This window comes from Chondrus crispus, genomic scaffold, assembly GCF_000350225.1.
Source record: "Chondrus crispus Stackhouse genomic scaffold, scaffold_617, whole genome shotgun sequence".
Taxonomy (NCBI): Eukaryota; Rhodophyta; class Florideophyceae; order Gigartinales; family Gigartinaceae; genus Chondrus; species Chondrus crispus.
In genome coordinates, this window is record NW_005178615.1 from 8,430 (window position 1) to 19,106 (window position 10,677).

Sequence of the window (10,677 nt, forward strand, 5' to 3'; positions counted from 1 at the left end):
TTGCAACGCGTGCGGCTTGCGCCGCTCCAAAAACATCCGCGCCGCCCTCGAAGGGGGTATTTCCAAGAAGCGCGGGAAGAAGGGGCCCAACGCCAAGGTCAAATCGAATGAACGCAAGGCAGTTGCGCAGAAAAAGACGGTCAAGAAGGCTGTTGCGCTGCAGCAACACCGACAAGATGTGCCAGTTGCCAACAATACGAAACAGCCTGGCCGCTTTGTTCACCATGGAAACGACCAACAACCGAATCAAAACACACCGGCGCTTCAGGAGCAGCCGGCCCGAGTCTCGCAGGCTGCTGGGCGTGTACACTACGTCATTAAGGAGGAGCAATGCGCGACAGTGGAGCAGACTGCGTATAGCATAGCGCAGCACCAGCCTCCCGCGCATTGGGAAGCACAGTACCAGCCTCCATACGGTTCCCCGGAAGAGCAATCTCCAGCCTCGGACACTTCATATGAAGCTTACACTGTCAAGGATCACAGCATCCCGGTAGAGTATTTGCCGGTCACCGCGCAGCACCAGGAGCGGGTATATGTGGAGCCAATACAAGAGGAGCTCGCCGCAGCGGTCGGCTGGGAAGCCCAGAACAAATGCGTCCCTTGGCCGGTGGCAGGAGGCTACGCTCCCGATGGACACATCACTGAAGGCGAAGGTGGAAACCTGCAGGGCAACGAAAATGGAGTATCACATCTATTTGGATCGATGACGTTGCACGCGAATGTGATGAGGACGCAGGAGATGCAGGGTGAGCATGAGGGCACGCTGGGCGATAGATATGAAGACCAAGTGTGTTCACCAGCACTCCCATTGTCGATGAGCACGGAGAGCGACGAAGTGCTGGCGGCAATCGCTTGCGGGATGGAGGGTGCTTCGCACATGACGGATGCGCCATCTCCCCTACCGTCGGCGTCGGAGCCGATGGCAGCGGGGTTGCAGCGGTGTCTACAGAGCATCGCTGGACGAATTGCATCACAGGAACTGATGCTGCACCGCCTGAACGAGGTGCAGTTTCAACTACTCGCCGACGGGAACATTGGAGATGCGGTGTCACAGGCGTGCCGGGAGATTGCGGGGCTGAGGGACTACGGTCGTGATACGATAGAAGTGATGAGGGGGTTTGCTACAGCTCTGCTTGGCGGAAGGGAGTGAGACGTGGGACCAAGGTTGGAGGAAAAGGCTTTAGTTGTAAGTAATGCGTGCTCATCGTGTGTTTGTCGTTCAGTAAATTTTTTTTGCGTGTTTCAAAGTGTGCGAAACGGGTGGTGTCGGTAGAGTTTGAAGCGAGAGTGCAGATGCGGCCGTCGCCGCGCTACAGTACGAGCGAGATAGAAGGGTTCGACCTGAACAGGTGGCGTTCACGCCACCTGCATAGAGCATCGCGAATGGGACATGGGCAACCTATCATTCGTAAGGCATGTGTGCAGGCAGCGAGCGGGACGCTGTATCGAGGGACGAGGGAGAAAGGAAAGGGTGGAAGAGGGACGGACGTGGGAGAGGAGTGTCTGAAGAGTGTCACGGGCGACTCATTGGCATGTTGGCTTGAATGTTTGAAGGTCATTGCAAGAGCGGATGCGAGATTTCAACGTCACAGGAGTGATGGAAAAACTTGGACAAAGACGAGAAGAACGATAGAACGATACTGGTACAGTTGCATACATATCATGTATACATACCGATCATAAGGCCAAAAGCCTCCCAGTGCTCCGTGGGGGAGGTTTCGACGGCTAGGTACAAAAAATCGCTCACGCGTCTCTCATCTTGTCAGACTTCGAATAATTGAACAACTGAAGGGGGGTTGCCCTACATTTTGGACAACGCCAAAATAGTTGGGATAGCAAATTATTTGAAAACAACCGTATGGGGGAGGTGGGGGGGGGCGCAGCGGCCGCGAGGAAGGGCGCGGCTCTACAGCGCTGGGAGGGGCCGGCTGTGGACGCGGAGTCGTGCGGTGTGACGCGCGCGTGTCGACGGCGCGAGCGCGTGCCATAGACTCACGGTGCAGCGGGCGTCACGGGGTGGGGCCCGACTCTACAGCGCTGGGAGGAGCCGGCTGTGGACGCGGAGGCGTGCGGTGTGACGCGCACGTGTTGACAGCACGAGCGCGAGTCATAGGCTCACGGCGCAGCCGGCGTCACGGGGGGGTGGGGCGCGAATTTTGCGTTTTCGTGGGACAGGCGTCGGACACCAGCGACGGCGTCGGTCACCTTTATAATAATATAAAAAACGTCAATAAATGTTGCAGATTTCAATTGTATGTCGCCAATTTTTACAGCATACATCTACTTTACGGCGCGGGGGGGGGAGAGAGGGGGACGCACACCGTCTTTCAGCCCACAACTGCAGCTCTGTACCCCATTCCCCAGTACAGGGGGTGCCCCGTTTTAGCGCACACCAATTTAACGGATGACCCGATTTTGCGCACATAGGTCCGGGGTGCACGAAAAAGTATGATAAATCTCTAAACAGTACCTTTTGGCAACGGGAGGGGTCGGCCAGCTGAGTGGTATTGGATCTTGATCGGAATCGTTGGAGCGGCGGTTGCCGGTTCCGCCTTTCCAGTCATGTCTATTGTCTTCTCAAGGGTAAGATCGAACGGATAATGATTTGTTCTTGGCGTGCTTTGGGTTATCCTGATTCTCGTCTCGTCTGTTTTTGCGATGTTCCATTGTTCTTGTTGCTAACCGTGTTTATGTCTACTGCATGTGGTTACGTTACACTTCGTATTGTCCAAACTCCAGGTCATTTTTGTCATAATGCGACTGGCAGATAACACTCCAGGGGAGATTCGGAAGTGGTGTCTCTACTTCGTTGCGATTGGGGGTGGTTCTTTCTTCGGCTACTTCTGTCAGTCGTCTGGATTGGGAATTATTGGAGAGCGACTGACATTGAAACTGAAGCGGAGAAGTTTCAGAGCCATCTTGAGACAGGAAATGGGATTTTTCGATGAGAGGAAGAACTCAGTGGGCGCCCTCACAACACGACTTGCCACTGAGGCCTCGCTGGTGAAGGGTGTAACTGGGGATACATTGGGTCTCATGTCGTTCGCTTTGAGCACAATTTTTACTGGGTTTGCTATAGCATATGAAGCGTGCTGGCGCGTAGCCCTCGTGGTAACGGGCGTTTTCCCGATTATGGCTATTTGTGGTGCATTGCAAATGAAACTGATGACAGGTTTTGACGCTGATTCGGAGAAGATGTACGCAGAGGCGGGTACTATTGCGTCCGAGGCAGTGAATAACTTTGATACCGTTACATCCGTGGGTGTGCAGGATGTCTTCTTGCGAAAATATAACGCAGCACTTGAGATTCCAATTAGGAATGGGCGCAAGTCAGCAATGGTTGCCGGGATAATGTTCGGTATCTCCGAGTTTCTATCTCAAGCACTCTGGGCTGTGAGCTTTTGGATTGGCTCGATCTTTGTCCGCAATGGATTTTGCGATTTTCCCGAGCTTATGACGGCGATCACGGGACTTCTCTTCGCCGGGATGATGCTTGGAAATGCCAGTGGTCAAGCCAGTGATGTGAGCAAGGCGAAAATTGCTGCTACCAAAATCTTCCGCCTTTTGGATCGTGAATCGGGCATTGACCCAAGTAAGAAGACTGGAGAGGTGTCTTCAATTTCCGGTCATCTGGCGGCAGAAGGGTTGCGATTTGAGTATCCGTCGCGTCCGGACGTTCACGTTCTTCGAGGGGCATCCATTGAAGTATCTCAGGGCCAAACGTTAGCATTGGTTGGAGCTAGTGGATGTGGAAAATCTACGACTATTGCCCTTTTGGAGCGATTCTACGATCCTCGCGAAGGGACTATTCCAATTGATGATACTGAAATCCGAGAGTACAACCTGAATCACCTGCGATTCAACTTGGGTCTTGTTTCCCAAGAGCCTGATCTTTTCAATAGGAGTATACGGGACAATATTGCCTACAGGCTGGACCACTCTGATGGGACTCCGGTGACAGATGACACAATCATAGCAGCTGCGAAGGCTGCCAATGCTCACTCATTCATTTCAGAACTGGAAGACGGATATGACACTGTCGTTGGCGCACGGGGGGAAAGACTTTCAGGCGGGCAACGGCAGCGCGTGGCAATCGCTCGAGCGCTTGTGCGAGAGCCCCGAATCCTTCTACTGGACGAAGCAACTTCTGCACTCGATGCGGTGTCGGAGCGAGTTGTACAAGACGCGTTGGACAAGGCAGCAGCAGAACGCACGACGGTGGCCGTCGCGCATCGGTTGTCTACAGTGAAGAACGCCGATGTGATAGCGGTGGTGTCAAAGGGTCGGATTGTGGAAAGCGGAAAACATGAACAGCTGCTGCGCATTCCGAATGGAGAGTATGCGAACCTGGTTAAGAACCAGTTGACTGAAGCGACCGACGAAGACTGAACACCAAGACGCATCAGTTTGCCCTCGTAGCGGGATGCGTAAGCAGTCATCTGGTTTTCCAAACTTGCTGTACGTAGAATATGAGGCGTATGTACATGTACTGTACTGTAGAGACTTGCTGAAGTGATCTGAATGGTGAGGATGATGTGGAGCTGTCCCCGCGACAGCCATCCCCAAAAAGAAATTCGCCGCTCGAGGTCATGGGCGTCCGTGGGCTGCGTAATCATTGTGTGATGTCTCAATCTTTAATAACCGCAAGGCCTTCCCTTTTGTCATGCTTCCGTGTGCTGCTCTGAACGTTAGACTTTGTTTGAAGGAAGAAGGCTTGAAATACTGTAGACGGAGCCGGATCGAAAGGGCGGGGGTAGAATCATAGATAAGAGGGGAGGATCCGGCGGCATCTATTTCCCTGCGTGTAGCTGTGAAGGAAAGGCCGCGTATCCGATAGTGAGGGTCTGATTGGGCACGGTGCGGGGTCTCTGAAGAAAATCCTATCCTCTCACTGTGTACCGTACACACTTGCACGTACAGTATCTCACTTATCTTACACGTGGACTTGAGGTCTGGTATTATTAATGTAGAACAGACCCACAATGCTTTAAGCACCCCAAAATGACTCTTCACAGTGGAAAGGGAAAAAGAGGGAGAGTGCGAAAGGGCCAGAGGGCGAGGGCGGGAGGGGGTTGGGACAGGGAGGGGCACGGAACAAGGAAATGATTCCAAGGTTAGTTTAGAATTGGGGGAGGGCAAAGGCGAGGGCCAGAGCCAGGGCGCAAGACGATGACCATGGATGTTTTCGACATTTTGAAAAGAGAAGCGGTTGTACATTGCCCTCATTTTTTCACTTTGGTAGATGATGCCGACCTGGGACTTTGGTCCAATATCATGAAAGCCTTTACCCCCTGTATTCTAAAAAGGCCCGGAAAGCTATCGGCCTCAGCGACACCAGCTCCGGCTGCGACGGGGAAAAGTAACTATCTAGAGACACCGTGCCACGAAGAAATTGTCGATAGCGACGCTGAAGTGGGCTGAGGCCCTATGGTCTCTTGTACGGCACGCTGTACTGCACAGTACTTAAAAAGGTTAAATAATGTGGAAATATTTTCTGCAATAGCACCGTCTGCACTGGTCGCAACTTCCGCCCCTAAACCATCTCGCGTTGTTCAGACTCTGAACAACGCGAGATGGTTTGCGTGTTACCTTGTGAAGAGAGAGGAAGGGATCTGCGGCGGCTTAGGTCCTTTCTACCTGGCCCTTAGTCATGGTCAGCAGTGATTGGCCCCTTTATTCATATAGAAACACCATCTGTACATGTTTAAAGCGAGGCAGATATACAGTGCGCGATATTATAGAATGGCATTGTTCTACCTGCCGAATTTTCTCCCCTGTCTGCACAACTTTATTGTACTGTACAGAGGAGAAAATGCGCTGGCCGTTCTACCCGGCGAATTTTCTCCTCTGTGTGTACAATTTTATTGTACTGTACAGTGGAGAAAAGCCGCTGGGTGAAACGGCCCTCTCAGGGCGCGACAAGTTCGAGATTCGTGGGCGAAATCAGGAATGGCCCGCTGGGACCACTCGTGAGACAGAATATACTGTATTACCCCACGCCTTTCCCACTTAAAAGCCGGCGACATAGTGGTGGCCGCCAAACCCAACAGACCCTCATCTATCTGTTTCTAAAAAGGATTCGGGGTAATTTACAGTATGCCAGGCGACGTGATTCGGGGGCATCCGATCAGGCTCAAAGTTCCTGATGGTCATCCGACACGTACATCTACAAGTTTTATCACAGAGTTTGGAAACATCCAATTGCGTTAATAATGAAACTTCATTTTCGCAGTTCGTGCTAAACGGAATCTTTATATTTCCTCACTGGGTTTTCCATATCCGACCGAGAATTGATTTCTTTCTGTGAGTCTGATCGCGTTTCACTTGTATTCGAATTGGCGCATGTTGTGGGCGCCGTCTACACGCCGCCCTCCTATCATCATGGGAAGCGGCTTGAGTACCACCCGTCACTCGTCCAATCCCTCGTCTCACCACTCGTCTCCCTTCCCTCGTCGCCGTGTCAAGAGAACCCTCCGCAAACATCGCGATCGCCCCTCGCCAATCATTCCGGATGTCCACGATCAGCGCGTCTCCGGTTCGCCTCCCGATTTCGAGGCTTCGGAGCCCGACCTCACCCTCCGTTACCGGAACGGGCCGCTTGCCCCCAATCCGCGCAGGTCACGCACTCCACCTACTCCGAACCAACGCCCCAACAGTCACATGCGCGGTCCTTCTCAGCATCACCCGTATGAGCCTTCTCGAGAGGGACCCATGGGCAGTGTTCCAGACCCTCCTCACATGCCTGTTAAGGACACCTTTCCATCTACCGACGCCCCCGCAAGTCCTACCACCGCTCCCGTCAGATATGGCCGCCCTGAGCGTCTAGGTCTGGACCGAAAGGATTTTATTAACGTTCACCGCAAAGATTACACAGGAAGGATTGAGCTTCTTCAGGGCTCGGTCGAGGGTCTTGCCAAAGAAGATGAGACCGATGTCCTCATCGTCTATCTCCGCGAGCGCGGCTTGTACAAAGCCAATCGCGATTCGTCACTCGCTGCTCTTAATAGGGCAAAACTCTCCCTCCCAAGCTTGGAGAAGGAATCTAAACCCCAGCCATCTTATCGCAGACATTACCACTGTTGGCTATCGCGCCAAATACCTCGGCCTCGTCCGGTCGGCTTCGAGTACAAGAGACTACTGGTCTACGAGGATCCCGGCGAAGAACTCACGAGGGATGATAACATTGTTTTGGATATTGTCAAATGTCTCACCACTGTCATCGGTGGTGATGTCAGGATCGAGTCTGTTCTTATCCCTTTGTCGGGTGCCCTGCTCTCGCCCTCCCTCAGAAAGCACTTTGTGAAAGCTGCCGTCGAGGTGTCTTATGCCTGGATGCGCATGGGCCTGCCTCTTCGCTCTGTCAAGATCTTATTACCGGAGACCGATATTACGAAGGATATCGAAACTTTTAGGAAGGTTCGCGATGCCTTAACTAGACCTTCTATTTCCCCCACCCTTGGCCCTGCTCCGTCCCGCCATGTCTACTTTTCCTACGCCCAGAAGGATAAGGAGGCGGCCAGGGACATGATCTCTTATCTTTCTTCAAAGAATCCTGCCATTCGGATCTTTGAAGCTGAATCTCGCGATATTACCATCCGTAAGCGAGGTGTGGTGGACAACAGTATTATGGGAGCTGTGAGCGCCAGTCGCATCTTCCTTGCGTTACTTTCGGATGACTACTTCCATTCTGTTGAGTGCACGGAAGCCTTCTCGCTAGCATACTGCAGAGATTTCGAGTCACAGGGTAACTTTATTATTCCCTTGTTTTGGCGATCATGTGATCTTACGCCACTTGCTAAGCGTCTTGTCGTCACGGAGGGTGTCGATTGTCGGGAGGCGTCGTTTGAGAAGGCACGGACTCTGCTGGACGAAATCCTATCTGCGTTGACAGCACGGAGCCCTCCGGGTGATGCCGGGTCCAGCCCAGAGGAGATCCTTGAGGGTGCTGCGGCCGGATCAGGAATCAATGGCATCACTGGTCATGAAGAGCAACAGCTGCTTATCGCAGAAAATCTCCTCATGAAGAAGGACGGCAATGATAACGAACTTTTCGAAGCGCTGGCGGAGCAACCTGATCCGGATGAGACCGTTTCACAGATGTTCTTTGATGCCGCATGGCGAAGAGCTTGGGCTGTTGACTTTAGGGAGATCGTGTTTGGTCCGAGAATTGGTGCTGGAGGATTTGGAGAGGTGTACAAATGTAAGTACGAGGAGAAGATGGTGGCGGTGAAGACTTTGCAAAAGGTGGAAGACGACGATCCGAATGCGCTCATGGGCGAATTTATGGTGGAAATGAAGCTGATGTCTAAGCTCCGACACTCCAACATTGTACAGTTCAAGGGAGCATGTATTCACGTTCCAAACTTGGCAATCATCTTGGAGTTTATGCCTGGGGGCAATCTGTACCGCGCCATTCATCGCAGACGTAGAAATGTTCTTGGAGCGTTTCCACTTCTCAAGATTGTGTGGATCGCATTTGGCGTAGCAAAGGGAATGGCGTTCTTGCACAGCCAGTATCCTGTTATTATCCATCGCGATGTGAAGTCACCAAATATTCTGCTAGGGACAAACGTTCGGGAAGTCAAAATCTCGGACTTTGGGCTGAGCAGACTACGAGTCAACTCGTACGTTAACACGGGCCCAGGAGGTACTCCTGAATGGATGGCACCTGAACTTTTGAGACAAGACGCCTTCAACGAGAAATCAGACGTGTTTTCGTTTGGCGTAATTCTTTGGGAACTGGTCATGTGTGAGAAGCCATGGCGTGATGAGCACCCCATGCAAATTTTATATAAGGTTGGTAATCGGGGTCTCAAACTTCCGACGCCACCGCCAGAACAATGTGGCCCTGAGCTTAGACAGATGGTTGTGGAGTGCTTTGCAGACGATCCCAGCCGACGACCTGAATTCCGTAATATTGCTGCAAGGTTAGAAGACATGTGCAAGCAATTTGATACCTAGAGTATTGACACCCCGAACGGGAGCATTTGGGAAGAAATTTAAGAGAGCATCATAATCAAAGTGTCGTCTAGTCGGATAGAGAGTTGCAGCGAAACTATTTTGGTAAAGAATTGCGGGAACTGATGCACAGATCCTACAGCGGCCGCTCCTGGCAATGCTAGTACACCGATAACAGGATTTAGTATGGGCCCGCCACTGCCACCCTCCTGACGCCTTCCCTTCTCCCTTTCCTCCTCCTCTCCTCCCTGGCCTTCCTCCAGGGCATGATGGGATATATTATAATAGGTTGTAGCTTCCGGACAACACCTGCACGTCGCCCTATTTTTCTGCGCGTTGCGTGCCTTGTAAAGTGTGGGGTTTTAAACTGAATGTCCTACGTGGATGACGTGCTTCCACGATTTACCTCTAATCTGCGAAGAGGTCTGCGTATGCATCGGTCTAAGCTGAATCAATCAGGCTTTTGAACAGATTGCAAAAGAAAATTGCTATATCGGCGTTGCATACTTCGGAGCAGAGTCGAAGTCAACCGTTCCGAGTTCGAAATCGAAATCGCCGTCTTGAAAGCGTCATCCTGTACGTTTCTTTCGCAGGATGCTTAGATTCGCTGGTCATGGTTCTACCGTAACCGAGGTCGATGACTCACGCTGATGCAGTCATTCTCTAGATCACCATCTTCATGGCTGCCGCCCGCTCGCCTCCCCCCACACGAGCGCAGAGATCAAAAAGTCAGAAATCGTAAAGCTTGTCCGGTTCGCGGTTTCTGCGATTGACCATTTTCGTGTACTTTACCCAAAGCTTCCCGACCACGCCACAGCCAAATCTGGCATCACCCATTCCCTCACGGTCATACACGGAATTTCGCTTGCGATTTACTTGTGTGTGTGCGTGTGTTTCTATTTCTGCTTCTACCTCAGATCGTGCCCCTATTCAATGGTCTCTATCCTCATCCTCTTTCGTTTGCTTGGAACTACGTACGAGACGGAAGGGGAAGGAACCCCGCCGGATGTAAGAGAGGAGTGAACACGCTCATTTCTTGTTGTGAGGATTATTTTTGAAACGAACAGGAGGATGTAGGCAGATTACAGACCACGTAGTCGAGGAGGGAGAGACCTTGGGGGCTGAATGCCTGACAGTGATATGACCGACCAGAGAGTCGAGAAGGGATTGTGGGGGATGCTTGCGATACGATGGCGTCAGTGTAGATGCCACGAGTGATACACAGAACACATATTTCGTGTTTTGAGCTCTTAGCCGAAACAGATCATGCTATATATCAATGCACCCTCATACACGCACCGCTGTACCGAACCACCTCCATATTGGTATCCTACTTTATACGGCAAAGTATCCCGCATCAATTCTCTGCAAAATTCCAAGCTTCCATTTTCCAGCCCGCACTCCGAACTCCGCCGCCACGTTCCCCCCTTCCGCACCCTCCTGTGATTCACTGTGCCGCAGCCCGCCTCCAAGGCCACGGCCTCCGTCGTCGCATCTTCGTCACCCGGCGATGGCGCCACGTGCCACCGCATGGTGGCCAATTCTCGTCGCAGACTTTTCGCATCCCTTCCCATCGTTTGCAGCCACACCCATTTCACGCATCATTCCCCATTCAAAACGAGGAAAGCTGTGCTCTCATTCTCCTTTTGACATGGTCACGAACCTTGTCGAGCGCCCTTTCTGACCCGCTCCCCAATGACAAACCCAGTCTAATTAATG

General features: G+C 52.1%; 3 protein-coding genes across 3 annotated transcripts; all 3 read left to right on the top strand.

Moving 5' to 3' along the window:
• The first annotated feature begins 982 nt into the window (after window positions 1-982).
• Window positions 983-1,150, top strand: CHC_T00000756001 (hypothetical protein). Its single transcript, XM_005710724.1, has one exon. The coding sequence runs from the start codon at window positions 983-985 to the stop codon at window positions 1,148-1,150; it is 168 nt and encodes a 55-aa protein (XP_005710781.1).
• Window positions 1,151-2,931: 1,781 nt separating this feature from the next.
• Window positions 2,932-4,389, top strand: CHC_T00000757001 (hypothetical protein). Its single transcript, XM_005710725.1, has one exon. It carries the CDS (start codon window positions 2,932-2,934, stop codon window positions 4,387-4,389), a length of 1,458 nt encoding a protein of 485 aa, XP_005710782.1.
• A 2,349-nt stretch (window positions 4,390-6,738) lies between these two features.
• CHC_T00008885001 (Serine/threonine protein kinase) lies at window positions 6,739-8,961 on the top strand. Its single transcript, XM_005710726.1, has one exon. The coding sequence runs from the start codon at window positions 6,739-6,741 to the stop codon at window positions 8,959-8,961; it is 2,223 nt and encodes a 740-aa protein (XP_005710783.1).
• Window positions 8,962-10,677: the final 1,716 nt, after the last annotated feature.

Excerpts from the sequence above, each read along its gene's own strand:
- CHC_T00000756001 (XM_005710724.1), top strand. The coding sequence starts at position 983 with ATGCTGCACCGCCTGAACGAGGTGCAGTTTCAACTACTCGCCGACGGG.
- CHC_T00000757001 (XM_005710725.1), top strand. The coding sequence starts at position 2,932 with ATGGGATTTTTCGATGAGAGGAAGAACTCAGTGGGCGCCCTCACAACA.
- CHC_T00008885001 (XM_005710726.1), top strand. The coding sequence starts at position 6,739 with ATGCCTGTTAAGGACACCTTTCCATCTACCGACGCCCCCGCAAGTCCT.